At 33.6% G+C, this 15870-nt stretch overlaps 1 protein-coding gene across 2 annotated transcripts in view; it reads right to left on the reverse strand.

Annotated features, from left to right (window-relative positions):
• The window catches only part of METTL25 (methyltransferase like 25), a 57673-nt gene that overhangs the window by 15462 nt on the left and 26341 nt on the right, over positions 1-15870 (reverse strand). For both annotated transcript variants that reach the window (XM_065743231.1, XM_065743232.1), the window contains exons 6-9: positions 6765-6859; positions 4438-4467; positions 3278-3351; positions 939-1032 (exon numbers count right to left, since the gene is read on the reverse strand). In XM_065743231.1, the coding sequence (XP_065599303.1) occupies positions 939-1032; positions 3278-3351; positions 4438-4467; positions 6765-6859 (293 nt within the window). The remainder of the gene's footprint in view (positions 1-938; positions 1033-3277; positions 3352-4437; positions 4468-6764; positions 6860-15870) is intronic.

Here is a 15870-nt window from a genome sequence, read left to right on the forward strand (position 1 = left end):
TCACAGAAAATAAGTATTAGGCTTTTCCATATGCAAAAGCTGTACCAGAGAAGATCTTCAAAGGCTGTTTAAGGAGACTGTCCGAAGGCTAAAATCAATAGGAAATACTTTGGGAACCAAAATGTATGAGAAGCACACTGCATGGACGGAATTATCAGCATTATGCTCTATAATTCTATGTTTTTCATTTTCAAAAGGTTTTCAAGGGAATCAAGAAAATATTGCCATGGAAATGAAAATATAAAGGGGTCAAAGTGTTGCCTATATATTTCATTGTTCTTTTTTTTTTTTTTTCAATTGCTTTCATTTGAAAATGAAGTACAGATGAAAAAAACATAACCTTTGCATGGGATAGTATATTAGCTGGGTTTGCAAGGATGCAAGAGTCACATTTATCAGGATGCACAGTATCAGCTCAGGGAAGAATCTCTTCATACTTGCTTCATTTAGCATCAAAAAGGCTTTATTTATCCCTAAGAAACAGTATGTATAAACCGAAGCATCTAGAACATTTCTTTTGCCTCAGAGGGGATTTGTAAGAGTATCTTCAAAAAATACCATGAAGGCCTTCAAGAATTCTGACCATGAGCACCACACGTAAAAGACAATTGTTTTCTATAAACTCATTAGAAAAACAAAACCTTCCAAAGAAATGATACATGAAAATGACTTTCCAAAAAATATGAAACAACTCAACTTCGATATATTTCTTAATAGGAATATAATAATAAATAAATAATATTTTAAATAAATAACACATTTTAATAGAAATAAATTGAAATAGAAGTCAGCTCTATTAATAGTATTTTATATAGCAATATGTAAACTCTATATAGCAATACATAAACACAATGCAGTTTAAACACTGCATTACGGTGCTGAGCTCAGGAACTCACATGGATGTAAGGATTTCATGCAGCCTCTATTTAGGGACTCACCTTTGAATCATCCAGTTCCAGTTTTTTCAGAGACTTTCTGACATAATCTAAGAAGGAGGATGATTTGGAGAAAATTTTCCCAACATGTCGATCACTGTAAATATAGTGTTGAGATGCATTTGTTGCAGTAACAGAAACTTACATATTTTAAAAATCATTTTTTATCTGAATTTCTAATTGAGGATAAATAAATCTGTTGGACAGCCCCTTCTGTCAAGTTAGTAACAATTTTTGTTTTCTCCTTTTCTCTTAACATAACTAGCTAATACTTGGAGAAATTCCTAGACACAACTGTACACTTGTACTACAGCTGTAGGATGGTTACTGTTTTACAAAAAAAAATAATTGGAGAGGTGAAAGTTCCTTCTTAATTTCTCCCATGATGTTTTCATTTCTTCATATGAGTGACAAAATTCTTATTTCTGCTGAATGATATTTCCTTCCTATAACACTATCATTATTTACTACAATGCTGATGTAAATTATTGTCAAATACTGGACTGAGCAAATGGCAGGTCATAGCAAAATTTCACTGTCACATTGTACTTTGTGTTCTTATCCTCAAAACTCTTGTCTAGATAAGTGATGCCACAATTTTCCCTGTTTACACCAGTGGCTTATGTTTGAAGCCAGATAAAAATGAAGACAGTTTCAGAAAATATGTTAAAATAATGCACAAAAAAGATGAAGACAATACAGAAACACTGACAGGTCCCAAACATTTATTTTTAATTCTTCATTAAAAAGATCTTGAAGAAATGACGTAAAACTTTTCTTGATCTGAACTCACTTTCTTGACTGCCCTCACACGATGCTGCCCTCATCCAGTTTTGCAGCAAAGGAGTTATATTTTCAGCTACAACAGCTGTTCCTAAATATGCACTTCAATTTCTTAATTGTGTGCTAAGTCGAAATAATAACAAATAAATTTTTTTTTTACTTTTTTAGTTTGTAAATATTTTAAACCTTTTTCCTTCTTTATTCTTAGTAAAATCCCTTCTCTTCATTTAAGGATCAGAACTAACATCTACTCTACATTTAAGGATCAGAACTAACATACTACTAACATAATGACTTTATCCAGTGGCAGTTCTGGTGTTTTTTTGGGTGGCAGGGATCCCTGTTCATTGAGAACCAATGGCCTCATTTGTTTTTAAAAAAGAAAGAATTTCTGTAGTCATTTTTAATATTGAGATGCATTTAAACATTTGGGCTGATGCAGTCTGATAATCAGTTATCGATTACGCTGCTAATTAGATGCTAGTGGGGGAAAGATATCCCACTGAGATAGGTTAACTTTTTCAGAGCAGCCATTATGGTGCTGTGTTTTGCATTTGTGACTAAAACACTGCTGTACATATATTGGTCTTTCCACTGATGTCACACAGCTCTGCCTTGCAGCAAGGAGGACTGGGCTGGGCAAGAGGCCAGGGGGGTAACCCAGCCAGGACAGCTGACTCAAACCTTTTAGAAATGTACTATCATTTCACACTTTTTTTTTTCCCCACACTTTATCAACAATGGTTTTATGTGTTAACTTTTAGCTAATTTCAAATTAAACAGGTATTTCTTCTTTCAGGAGTTAGAACTTCTGAAGGGCTAGCAGTCTGACTCCACGCTCTGCAAAAGATTTGGAGGTATCTTCATTAGCATTTATTTTAGATCAGGAGTATATTTCTCAAGTGACTTTTGGGGTTTGCTCACCTCCCATAACATGTTTTGCACTGTGGAACAGGATCAGAGCTCAAAACATTAAATTAAATTGGAAGGTGTGCTTCTGGATGTGCTCCAAATGCTAATGAGCCTATGTCCCACATAACGAGATAAAAGTTAATCTAGACTGCAACTCCAGAAAAGCGGACAGTGAAGATGTCGAGATCATAGCACACTCTTACCAGATCCCATCCTTCATGGGCACAGCATTTACTGATGTAGACACAGGCAGTAAGTAGCCCTTCACAGCCATGTTAGCCATTTGTCATTTTTCTCAAGGCAAATGGAAATATCTTTTTGTCTTCTGCAGTATTAAAGCTGCAGTATTAAATTACAGGGAAGCCTAAAGTTGTGTTAACTTTTAGAAGTTTGCTATTGCTTTGTTGTAGAAGATAGATTTTATCTATGTACCTGGTACCAAGGAGGACCTATTATAGCTATGAGTAAAGGAAGGGTAATATATTTGTGATGTAGATGTAGGATGAACAAAGGTATCCTTCATTTTAATACCAGTATGTATCTTCAGTCTGAGACTGATTCTTAAAACCTAATTCTTAAGAAATACAGAACAGGGATGATAGAGAATCAGATCTTGTTTTGTATTCTCTGAATTCAGAGCTTCCTACCTTTTGGTGACACCATACATTTCTTCAATAATAACCTGTAGAACAGCTCGATAAAACAGTGATTCTGTAGGCAGCTGGTAAAAAAAATTCAACAGAAAGGATTTAAAATTGGCATTGAAATTAATATCACAGTAAAAAAATATAAAAAAAATAAAAACACCGTTGGCTTACTTAACTACTTAGTGGTTTACATTCCCTACAATCAGTCATAACAAACAGACATTTTACTAATGTTCCTGAATCCAGTTAAATTTACATTGTCAGACTCTAACACAACTTGAACGTGAGAAAAAAAAGAAACCCAAACCCTGAAGTAGAAGTTCAAAGGCTGGCAGAGAGAAAAAGAACAGAGAAAAAATGTCGTGATCATGATCCAAATTCTACTCTGCAAAATCAATACAACAATTTACCTAAACTGTTCTAAAGACAAATAATTTCCTAGCTGAATCATCATATGCTGTAGTCTCAGTGATGCGGGAAGTACCATGTTCATAAAAACAGAATACACTTAAATTTCATATCTTTGAGTACAAAAGATCCGTTTGCATAAAAATCCTTAATAGTTGCCAGTCTAAAATTCATGGCAGAAAGACTACTGTGAACAGCAGGATTGCATACAGAGAGAAGAGAGTTCTCGGTCTTTTTAAATATTTGCACAGTAGGTGTCCACCATCCCAAGCAGGATAACTTGTACAACAGTAATTCAAAGTACTCAAAGATAGAAAAAATACAGAGATTAAAAATGAGAATGATGACGTTTCTTAGAGATATAAGCTTTTGTCATAACAATTTCTATTTTTACATTCGTTGATATAACACTGGGATAGAATGATCCAAACCAGGGATATCAGAAGGGCATTTGGCATTTATATACTTGCTGAAAGATAGTGCAAGAAGTTAGTAAGATGTCTTAAATTTTAAGCTATGCCTTTTTTTAGACTCTTAATTATCAAGAGAAAACAGATTCACTAGGTACAACTGTAGCAATAAAAATGCAATTTCATGATGACACATGCTATCTATCAGGGTTTCATGTAGTGTATGCTAGTGTTTTAGATTCCAGAAATTCAAAAGTTCAATAAAAGGTCATGGATTAAGAGCATTCAAAGGGGAAAAAGACATTTTATCTTAGAATGGTTAAAATAAACAGTATGACTTACCATTTGGCCGACTGCAACTCGCTCCAAAGCCTTTAAGAGTGAAGGAATTAAATTGCTGATATGTTTATTCTTTATCAGAACATTTTATAAACACATTGTATAACAGTCAGAGGATATAGCATTTTAAAAGATTAATGGTGTGACATAACATGAGCTTGCACGCTTAAAAGTGTTAATACCATTACAGAATCATAAACAGCTCACTCCTGTTATTTTGGTTTATTTATAGGAGAAGCGATGATAACCAACTGTATGGAAATAGATGTGAGCAAAATTTATTTCTCTTTCTTAGTTTTCTAAAAGAATTTCTAAGAATTCTTTATGTATTTTTTCTTTGTTTTGTCGTGTATAACTATTACTATATATTTTTAATGCAATATTAGGTATTTGTTTTATATCTTCTATTCCTGCAGAAATGCAACCAAATTCACTTCGTCATCAATTATTTCAAAGTAAAGATTAGTTCAATGGTCAATGCCTTTAAATATTTTTAAATTCTAGTATAAAGAGTGTAAATAAATAAAACAAATTTTCAGAGGGAATGAAGTTAAAAATGCTACACATAAGCTTTCACAATAGATTCCTCAGACCACAAATCTTGATGTTAGTATGACAGGACTTGATTGTTATGATCCATACCGAGCAAGAATGGCAAATAATTAGAAGCATGGAATGTTTTTCTACAGCTGTAAAGATCATAGTAGAAATGGAGGAAAAACTTCAGTAAGTTACACCTGACACAAAAATAAATTACAAAAAAAATCAAAAATGTCTCACCACTTAAGTATCATTGACCACAGAACCGCATGTCACTGAATCGCCCACTTCTCCTAATCTGAGAACTGATCTTGTATTTCAGGTTGTGTTTGCAATCCAAGTAGTTATACAAGTGAAAATTGTACACCTGACGCCTTGTAGAAAATCGATTGTGGGTTCTAGAATGTTCTGGAAGGGTTTGAGTGTCTCATCCAGGCCATTAGTTTCTCCAAGCTAGCCATTGCCCTGGGAAGGTGGGTGCCTAGCTGCACAGCACATCTCCCTTCTACCTCCTAGATGATAAGGAGTACCCTAGTCATGAAAAATGGCAGCAGGGAATTTCAAACATAGTAACTGTAGAAGTATCTAGTGACCTGGGACAACTCCTCGCATTTGTGAAGATTAAAACAAAAGAAATTCTTAACTGCCAAATTTCTGTGAATTCTCTGAACTCTAAAACAGATATGTACGACATGCTCAGCACTATCTCTTTGGAATCATTTGCTTACAAAATTTATCTTCCTCCTATTGTTGTAAGACAGCCCAAACTTTTCCTTTCTAAAAGAAAAGGAATGGGAAAGGAGCAGCTAATGGGTCAGCTGAGGAAGTAATGGCATTGCATTACACTAACAATAAAAAGAAAACAGGCAATCTCTTTTAGAAAGTATTTCTGTGATAAAGGTTTTACAACATAATGGCTAAAAGAAACAGATTTTTTCTTGTACCTTGCCAAGAGTAACACATTTAAGCCTAATGAAATACTAACTGTCCTCCTTTACTTTCATCTGACAATATTAAATTATCAAGTTAGCTTGCATTTATATAACCTTTATATGTTAAACTGTACTGCCTCTTTAGCCCACACTATTCTCTCTCACAGAGGTAAAGGTAGCAGCAGACGCTCACCAAAACCTATTGTGATTCATCTTGATAAAAGAAATTAAAAATTAATATAAGGAATATTAGTCTTCCAACTGACACGGTGGTCAAAGTTTGATATATATTTGTTCTTTCAAATTAGACAACAGTTCATCATTCTGTCCTGCTGAGGTTAGGTCTTTGCAACTCCTGGTACAATGTTAAAAAGATGTTTCCAGTCTGTTAAGCCACATGGATTTTAAAGCTTTTCTCACTTTTGGAAGAGGCAAGTTTGTTTAGGTTTCCAACAGTCAGAACATTCAATATTATGAATCATGAAGGCGTTGGGGGAGTTACTGATTGCAATCCTTCTACAATTACCTTGTTCCACTGTAAGTCCTTGGCCAGGAACTACTACCCTGAGGGGTTACCTTGTTTAGGTTTCAGCAAAGGTTTCGCCTTTCTGACCATTCTTAAAATATGTTTCTGTCAATACTCATTTTTTCATGCCTTCAGCAAGTATAAAATATATAACGCTAGAAGGTCAGTACTATTTTTTTAGACACAATTCATCATGCTTACAACATTAATGATGTTACACGGCAAAGTCTTGGATTAAAGTCGTGGCTCTTGGATTAGTAGCCAAAAATAATGAATCCTATAACATCTGGATAGAGCTCTCAGTAGGAAAAAGAAAAGAAGGGGAATCATACCAAGCATGCTGACATTCTAGCATTACGACCGCAGCACCAGCCCTTGTCCTTCAAGTACTGACACATGGGAAATCCCCACACTTCCTCTGTGGAATCTGCAAAACGGGGGAAAAACAAACAAACAAAAAAAACAGGCACAGCTTTTATGAACTCTTTACTTTACCTTACAGTGTAAACAATGTGTTGAGCAAGATGAACAGTTAATGGATGGTAGCAGAAACACTTAACTGTTCCAGTCTAGTACCAAAAAACATTAGATTTATAATTATGGATTTTCCTCATAACAGATGTTTTTGGCTGATACTGAATTTCTGGTAATTTCACTTTTCCAAATCTTTTTTTTTAACTAAGTCATTTTTACTAAAATAACTGGAAAAAAAAGAGTTCCAAGGGACAACAGTAGGACTTGCAAATACTCCTAGCACCCCCTGTAATGCCACGAGTTAAAAGAAGTGAGGTAGGCTGTCATTCAGTTTAGCAGGACTTCAGGAACCCACTGGGTTCCTCTTCTACCATGAACATCTTGTAACATCACAAAGAATGTGTATTTGTTTATTTCAGTTCTGAAGGTCTGTGCTTTGCTGAGAGACAGAATGTTTGTCTTCCAGAAATGAGCAGCTGCAAAGCCTCTTGCTGTTTCTTCAAAACACGGAGAAGCATTTGCATCACAATCTGTGTTCGGTTTGTTTCAGAATCATTAATATTTTGAATAAGAGCAAAACTCTATATGTTTAACGAAAACATGGCAAAGCTAAATGAGCAGTTCAGACAATTATCAGTTAAGTGTTAATAATATCTAGGTGTAAATGTAGACGAAATCCACAATATTTAGAATTTTTATTAGTGCATTTGTCAGCTGATTTTTTTTTAGAGCTGAATAAGAATTACTACTTACCTTAAAAATAGCCAACAAAACAAACCAAAAGAATTCTGCAGCAAATTGGCTAAGATCCTGGCTTTTTAGCATAGAAAGATGACTCCGGCATATTCAAAGATAAATCAGTGGAATGGGGTTAAAAAAAGGACAGCAGAAATACAACACTTCAAATTTACCAAAGTCTGGGGATACAAACACATAAGCAGAATTCATTTTGTGAAAGGCAGGCAAAGAAAAAGGGTAAGTGGAAACTAGAAAGGATATAACCCTCTTCTACCTCTTCAGTTTCTCTAGCACTAGTCTCCAAGACCACTGATCACAGAGTAACAGTGAGCAAGTAATCTGCAGGCAACTTTGCATTTTGCTCTCCCTTTAGCTCCAAAGGCTGAAATATTATCATAGAACATATACTGGTTTAAGGACAATTACTGAAGAACTGAACGTTAATGTTGGATAATTAACAGAAGGAGGAATTAAGTTCCTGTAGATCTGAAGATGAAATTCGACAAAATAGATTGCAGCAGGATTATATATGTGTTTGTAAGTGCTTCATGTCAAGAAATCAAACGTTATTAAACTTCAGGTCTAATTACTGAGTGCATAGAATAAAGCTCCTACAACAGGGATAGTAATGAGATCTTATTAAATATATATTTGGAAAGCAAACAATGACTCCCATGGTTCCTATTTTAAGGGTCACATTAATAAGCTTTTCTCATATGTAAGCTAGAATATTTCAAAGTAAAAATGTGCAAACTAAGTTAGAAAGATAAAATCATCAATCTTTTCAAGTTATCCCTCATAACTTACACCCTCTCCTCTAGGCAAAATAATCATCCATGCAATTAAAATCGCTAACCACTGAGCTACAGTCCCAATATTTGTACACAGTATTCATGCATAATTCTGAAGAATTTCTGACATCTTTGAAAAGATAATGATACCAAATATCATCTTCTTTATTAAAACTGTAAAGCAAGAGAAAGAGAGGTAAACTAATGTGGTGAGGTACATTTTTTTTTGTCTATTTACAAAGTTAACCATGTATCTACAGTACTGTCTTGAGTTCTTTATATTTTTTTTCCATAACCAGCACACTCTCAAGTCTACTGCTGATTAAAAGTAGTAATTGAAAGATAAATATATTCCTATAAAGTGTATGCATTTATCACCTAGACTTTATAGACTTGAAAATTCTTTTAATGCCTTTAACTATTTTTATATGCTTAATATTTTTATATGCTTAATATTACATAGCTCATTATTTACCATCACATAGCTCATTATTTACCATCTTGTGCTTCTAACTGACAATGTAGAATTGTTCTAAACTGTATACAACTCTATAAAAGATTAAAACAACATTTTACATATGGGTATGTAGAAGATTTCACAGCAAACAGCTCAAGCAATCAACAGTGCATGAAGGAAATAATAAATCATGTCAGAATTTAGAGCAGCCAGCTGAACAGAATTCTCTTTCCATGAAAGGTTAACAAAATAGGAATTCTATGCAATTATTTGATGAAAAAAAAATTGATGAAGCAGTGCTAAGGTATAATACTGGAACATGTTAGCTAAATAACTGACTTAAACTCTATGTTAGCTACTAAAAAAGACCAGACTACATATTTAATAAAAGGAATTGCTGCAATATTACATCCAAAAAAACCCACAAAGAAAAAACCCTGCAAAAAAAAAATTATGTTATGTTCCACAAGGAAATCTGCAAATCATGATATAATATTAATTTCAATTACATACAGAGGAAGAGAAGACAAGAAACATGGTAGAGTAAAAGCAGCACCATTACCAACATTAGAAGATTTATCCAAATTAATCTTGTTGGAACAGGCTAGTTCACTAGAAGCCTACACAAATAAAATCCTGATTAAGGTAGCTTGAAGACGCTTGTTACTTTTTACTGGCACCACAAAATGGATATATCTGCCAAAAGTAAGGAAACGTACTTGACAAAATCACCCAGGAACACACAGTAAGGTGAAATAAAGCATAGACTACACAAAAACATATGAAGTTGAATACAGCAGGAAAGTTTAAATGAATAGCCATATAACAAACTCCTATTACTTCCCTCTGAAGTTAGTGACATTCATAATTTCATGGAAATGCTGTTTATATGTACATACTTAAACAAACTCATTTTGTCCATATCATTCTATTTTTCAACTGTAAAGAACATTTTTCTGACAGCCATAACATTTCTTCTTCACAGGTTAGGGGGATGATGTGCTGGAAAGGAACTCTGAGAAGAAATACTTGGGGATCCTGGCAGACAGTAGGTTGGCCACATGAGCAGTGTGCCCCAGTGGTCAAGGGTGCATCAAAAAGAGCATGGTTGGCAGCTCGAAGGAGGTCTTTCCCCTCTACCCTGCCCTAGTCAGTACTGTGCTCCTCAGTTCAAACAAACAGTTCAGTTCTGAGCTCCTCAGTTCAAACAAACAGGCATCTTCTAGAAAGAGTCACAGTGTCTCAAGCACTGAAACAGGCTGCCCAAATGGGTTGTGGAGTCTCCTTCTCTGGAGATATTCAAAACTTGCCTAGACACCTACTGTATGACTTGCTGTAAAGAAACTGCTTTAGCAGGGAGTTGGACTCGATCTCTACAGGTCCCTGCCAATCCCGACAGTTCTGTGATTCAGTTATTTTGTGAAATTAACAAATAAGAATTTTAGTAAGAACTTTCCAAATGGTTCCTTTTTTGCCATTACAGTTTTTTCATATCTTTTGAAAAACAAATAATTTTACGGATCTTAAGCAAAAATCAGAGTATCCTTTGAAATATTAGCACAACTTACACAATCTCTCCATGGATTTACTATCTCTTCTTGTAACCACAGGGATGTTTCACAACTAAACCTTGTGCAGCTGATTTATCACACTACTCTAACAGGCAGAAATGTGAAAGGTCTTGAAAACAATACGCTATGTGGAGAATCTGTCTTGAGTTTGGTTTACTATATACTTTAAACCCTATGGAGGAGATAAATAAAAATTTTAGGAAAAGTACAAACATACCTAGATACCAGATACAACTGCAAACATATTCATGGACGTTTCCACTCAAAACTGCCTAGCAAAGAAAATACAAAGGCCCAGATAAAATATTTTAAATTGGAATAAATGCAAAGTCTCATATTTTATCATCAACTGAACAGGACTACATTTTCTACAAAGTAACTCAGATTGCCATTTTCCACTTCAGGGAACTCAGTGCTACTAGTGATTTTTAATATGTGGTCAGAATAAATTTTTATTTCTTAGCTCATTCCTAGAAGTCATATGCTATTTTCTGTTCTCTAATTATTTAGACCTTTTTGTAAGACCTTCCATAAAATGCTGTTACATTTTGTAGAGATTTCAGCATCCCTCCATCTCCATTATAATTTTTTGAATGCTGTAATAGTAATGGTAGAGGCTGTTTGGAGAACTTATACTATTTTGAGGGTTATTTAAGTTCCAAGTGAAAAAGAAGACAATACATATGGACACCTGGGATACTGAAACTTCATGCTGGGTAGTAAAAAAGTAGAAATAGTAGCAAATATATGTATATATGCACGTATATACATACATATATATATATATATATATATATATATATATATATATATATATATATATATATATATATATATATATATAATTAGATGAACTACAACTTCTTTCATCGTGATTTAATTCTGCCTGAATGCAGAAAAAAAGTCAGGTAAATCTCACTGTTTTCACTGTATTCACAGACCCACTAATACTCTTAGCTGCTGAACAGTGTTTAAAAGAAAATTATTAAAGAATTTGCAAATATAATTGTTCAGTGTAGCTAGGAAACAAATACAGAATACTGAATAATACTTATTAATACTTCTTTTTTATAGTTAGGTAAAAAATATCTGATAGTACAATTAATAAAATGAAAGGATTTTATAGGCTAATTGTTCTGCATGTGCACAGTGGTTTTAAAGAAACCTCGAGAGAATGAGACAAGCTCCTCCATTACCTGTTATATTAGGGCTTATATAGATCTTAACTTCGAGCAAGATGCTACAATTTCTAGCATGTTAACATTTAAAATTTACATATCGCATCATTCTAGAACAATATAGTTTCCATGAAACACCAGAACCAATGGGTTTTAGTGTTACAACACAAGTAAGCTAAACAAGGGTTCCACATTGTCTTGCAGTGTCTTGCTTATTTTACGTTGCTATCACCTCATGAAAACATATTTAAATTTATGCTTCTAATCTTTTTACTGTTTTGCAATTCCTAATTGACCCTAACCTGTTTTCTTCTTTACTTTCTGCTAGAGAATTTTACTGAAATACTGCATTAAATTCATTCTGGCAGAAACAATCCAAATATTGTACAAAACAATGCCTATTCCAATGGTTAGTGAATAATTTATAAAAAAAAAAAAAATCAGGGATTTTTTTCACTTACATGGTTTTGTATACATTGCTTATAATAGCTGTTTGGAAACTCTTCATCTGTTCTTCATAAAAGTAAGACAAATAAATTATGATAAGTGGCAAAGCACTATAAAATAGAGGATTCTGATTTTTTTTAAATGTATTTTATTTTTCTATCTAAGATTTTAAGATTTTCTAGTATATACATAAATACAACCAGTAAGAATTATTTTCTAGTAATGAAGTTCATCAGATTGTAAATAGTATATGGCAAAAAGAAGGCAAAAATCTTTTAGTGTACAGGCTGAATTTCCATCTTTACTCGCTATTGTGCTTTGTTTAAGAAACTATGTTCTCCTTAGAAAAATAACCAATGCTTATTTCATTCCTAAACTTTATCTTAGGCAATTTATTACTGAAATGTAGTGAAACACCAGTTTCTTAAAATGTTTCAGCATGAGAACATAACTTCAGGAGAATGAGAACTCCTTCTATTTACTTAGTACTGTCAAGCTGATTGTACGCCCACAGCCAGAGCCGTACTAAACCACTCATACCGTGGCTTTTAGTGACAGGTATCTTATACTTACCTTACAAATCACCATTAAGACTGAAAACATTTTCTGTACTGAACTTTACCTATGATTTTTTTGGCACTTACTTTAATAGAGAAATGCATTAAAACTGTAAAATGTTCGCATTTAATATTTGAATTTGGAATGTATTTTAGAATGGTGTATTGTTACCAGTACCTAATAATACCATTCAGTGAATTATCACCACATTATCTTGTCAGTTTTGAATGCTTAAATACATTTTTGTCTGTTACCACTTCAAAATTGTGTTGGATACAAACATTTCCATCTCCATTTATTTATGAAGTGTGATCAGTATCAGCTCTCATAAAATATGGCATGTAGCAATGTATACTCTTAAAAGAACTTCCATTTATTTTTTATATATTCTTATCTTTTGCTTTATTCCATTAAAACAGTAACATCTCCTACACAATTTCTATTATTTTGGCACTAACATCTATTCTTCTGGAAGTGTTAGTGCCTCATCTTTGTTCATCTTCATAATCTTTCTCTCCGAGATACAAATTCCACTGCAATTATTAAGTATAATTCCCCAGTTTGCATCTCTACTTCAATGTGCTATTTCAGTGTTTGACATGCTTAATTCTCATTGATTCATGGAGTTGTTTTTCAAAGTGGTTTTGTGATTTATTTTTTTTTCATTTTACTAATTTCAAAGAATGCAAAACCTGGAGTTCAGATGCTTCCTAATTTTGTTGGCACTTCAACTGGATTTTGGTATTTCATATCCAACGCATTTGAGTGTTTACCATCTCATTCTGTGGAGGAAAAAGAAAGCTAAAAAGATTTGAAAAAAAATCAAGAGTATATGTGGGCTCCATTTTGAATAATTTTTAGGCAGCTACAAAATACTCATGACTAAAATAAAGGAGTGCCAATTGTACAGAAAAAGCACAACTGACTGAAGATCAGACACAGCTGTCAGTGTGAGGTAATTGTACAAGGACTGCCAAGCACACTGAAAAATCTCTATATTAATCATATACTTGTTGGCCAATAATGTTTTAGGATTCTCGCCAAAGACAAACAGAGAAGAGTAATGTGATATGGCACCTAAAACCCATACGTGGCTGAATCCACAAGGCTGGCACTAAGATTTGCTCTTCAGCTGTCTAAAGCCAAGAGCAATACCTGAGAGGTAACAATCTGAATCACATCCTTGCTTGGGTAGTTCTGGACATGTTGATGGTCAAGATAAAATTGGCTATAACAGATAGGACTGAATCATCCTCTCTAATTTCTTATTCTTTATCTTACCATTCCTACTTTAGTAGCTGAAGTTGCTAGAGAATCAGTGCATCCTTAAGAATGTATGGTAAACGGTCAAACTGTATGAAACTGCTGAAGCGTAGAATGGCATGGGGTGGAAAGGACCTTAAAGACAATCCAGTTCCAACTCCCTGAAATGGGAAGGGTTGCCAGCCATCAGATCAGACTGCCCAGGGCTTCATTCAACCTGGCTTTAAATGCCTCCACGGATGGGATACTCATATATATACTCATATAGCCTTTTTGTATAAGTTTTGTATTCAAATACTTATTTGTTTTGTATACAAATACTTATTTGTATAAGTGTACATCTAAAGAAAATACATGCAAGGCTCATTTGACATGAGCATTGTTTTCCATTTCCCTTCTGTTTTTTGTTTAGTTCTATTTTTTTTTTCAGAAAACTACAGAATTCCTTGAAATATTCTTATTAAAATGTTCTTTGCAGAGAAAATGATTTTGTTCCTATTAGTCAGAGCACAAGAAAACATGATTAATAATAGAAATGTATTCCTGAAAAATGAAAGTAAGCCTTTAAGAAAAACAAGTGAAAAATGACTATATGGTTACTGACAGTTTTATGTCAGTACTGGTATTTCAACAGGGGCCATATTAAGGAAGGGAAGGATCCCTGCTCTTCCAGTCTCTCTACCACTTGCAAGTTCTTGAATAATTTACAATCTAAACAAATGAAAGTGCAGTGAGGATGGAGACAACATGCTCAAGCTCAGAAGTAGTTCTCTGGCCTCGGTTTCCCAGGAGATAACAGTTCATTCTGGAACTATCAACAAACCCAAGAACTGCCATAAAAATTGAGGTTAGTAGGTGTGAAAGGAAATTAAAACAAATTCTTTGCTAACACTGTATTAAAATATTGTGTTTTAGAACTGCTGCCTAATTCTAGGATGTTATCACTAATCATGTTAAAAACCAAAAACAGAAATACGAAACTAACTCTTTCTAATGCTGAGGTGTACTGCAAATCCAACTAAGACATTAGGGGAATAAAAAATGTAGTCACTGATTTGGAAATACATTACATATATTAAAAACAACACTGTGTCCACTTACATAAAGATTCAAAAGACAGTAGTCATTTTCCAAACACACTGAATATTTACTGATAAAAACAGCATTTTATTCTGGAAACCAAAACTGTAAATATAATATTACAAATGTTACAGTTATGCCAAGCAAATTATACACTAATTATAAGTGTATTAACTAGAAAATTAAATTATTCCAAATTTGTAAGGTAAATTATTTGGAAAAATACCTGTTTTTGTTGGTATATACATAACTTATTTCAAAGTGCACAAATAAAATGGAAGTACAGGATAAAAATCACAGAACTGTAGGAGTTGGAAGGGACCTCTAGAGATCATCGAGTCCAACCCCCCCCCATAAAAAAATCCATAAACCGCCCTAAAAATGTGAAAGTGAAAAGTATAAATTATTTATACTCTGAAGATTTGGGTTTTTTTTTTCTGCAATCTTCTGATATGCAAAAAAATATTTTCTTAAACTGGACTATGAATTATTCTACAGTTGCTTTTAACAAACTCCAAAGAAAAGGGGGATGATTTTCAACACTAGTGAAATATTTTTCTATTATCCTATACCTGTCTACCTCTTTTATTTACAGAAAACTCCCACTGCAGCCAGTTACTGCCTTTTCACACTTCTGGACATCTCTTATAGCACTCAGCAAGGCACAACACCAATCTGAGAAAGTACAGGAATTTTCTAAATCAGAAAAATCCCATTTGCAGAATAGGAGAAATAATATATGCATAGGTACAGTGTATAACTATCCTTTTAATGTAGCCAGTAACATCAACAGAACTCTATTTTCTACCTCCTACTTTTACTTCTTTTCATCCCATCTATCACTAGCTCACAATATATGACTTATCTGTTTATTAGACTAG

The sequence above is a fragment of the Cyrtonyx montezumae genome, unplaced genomic scaffold, assembly GCF_038088225.1.
Source record: "Cyrtonyx montezumae isolate F1298 unplaced genomic scaffold, pur_monq_1.0 scaffold_3, whole genome shotgun sequence".
Taxonomy (NCBI): domain Eukaryota; kingdom Metazoa; phylum Chordata; class Aves; order Galliformes; family Odontophoridae; genus Cyrtonyx; species Cyrtonyx montezumae.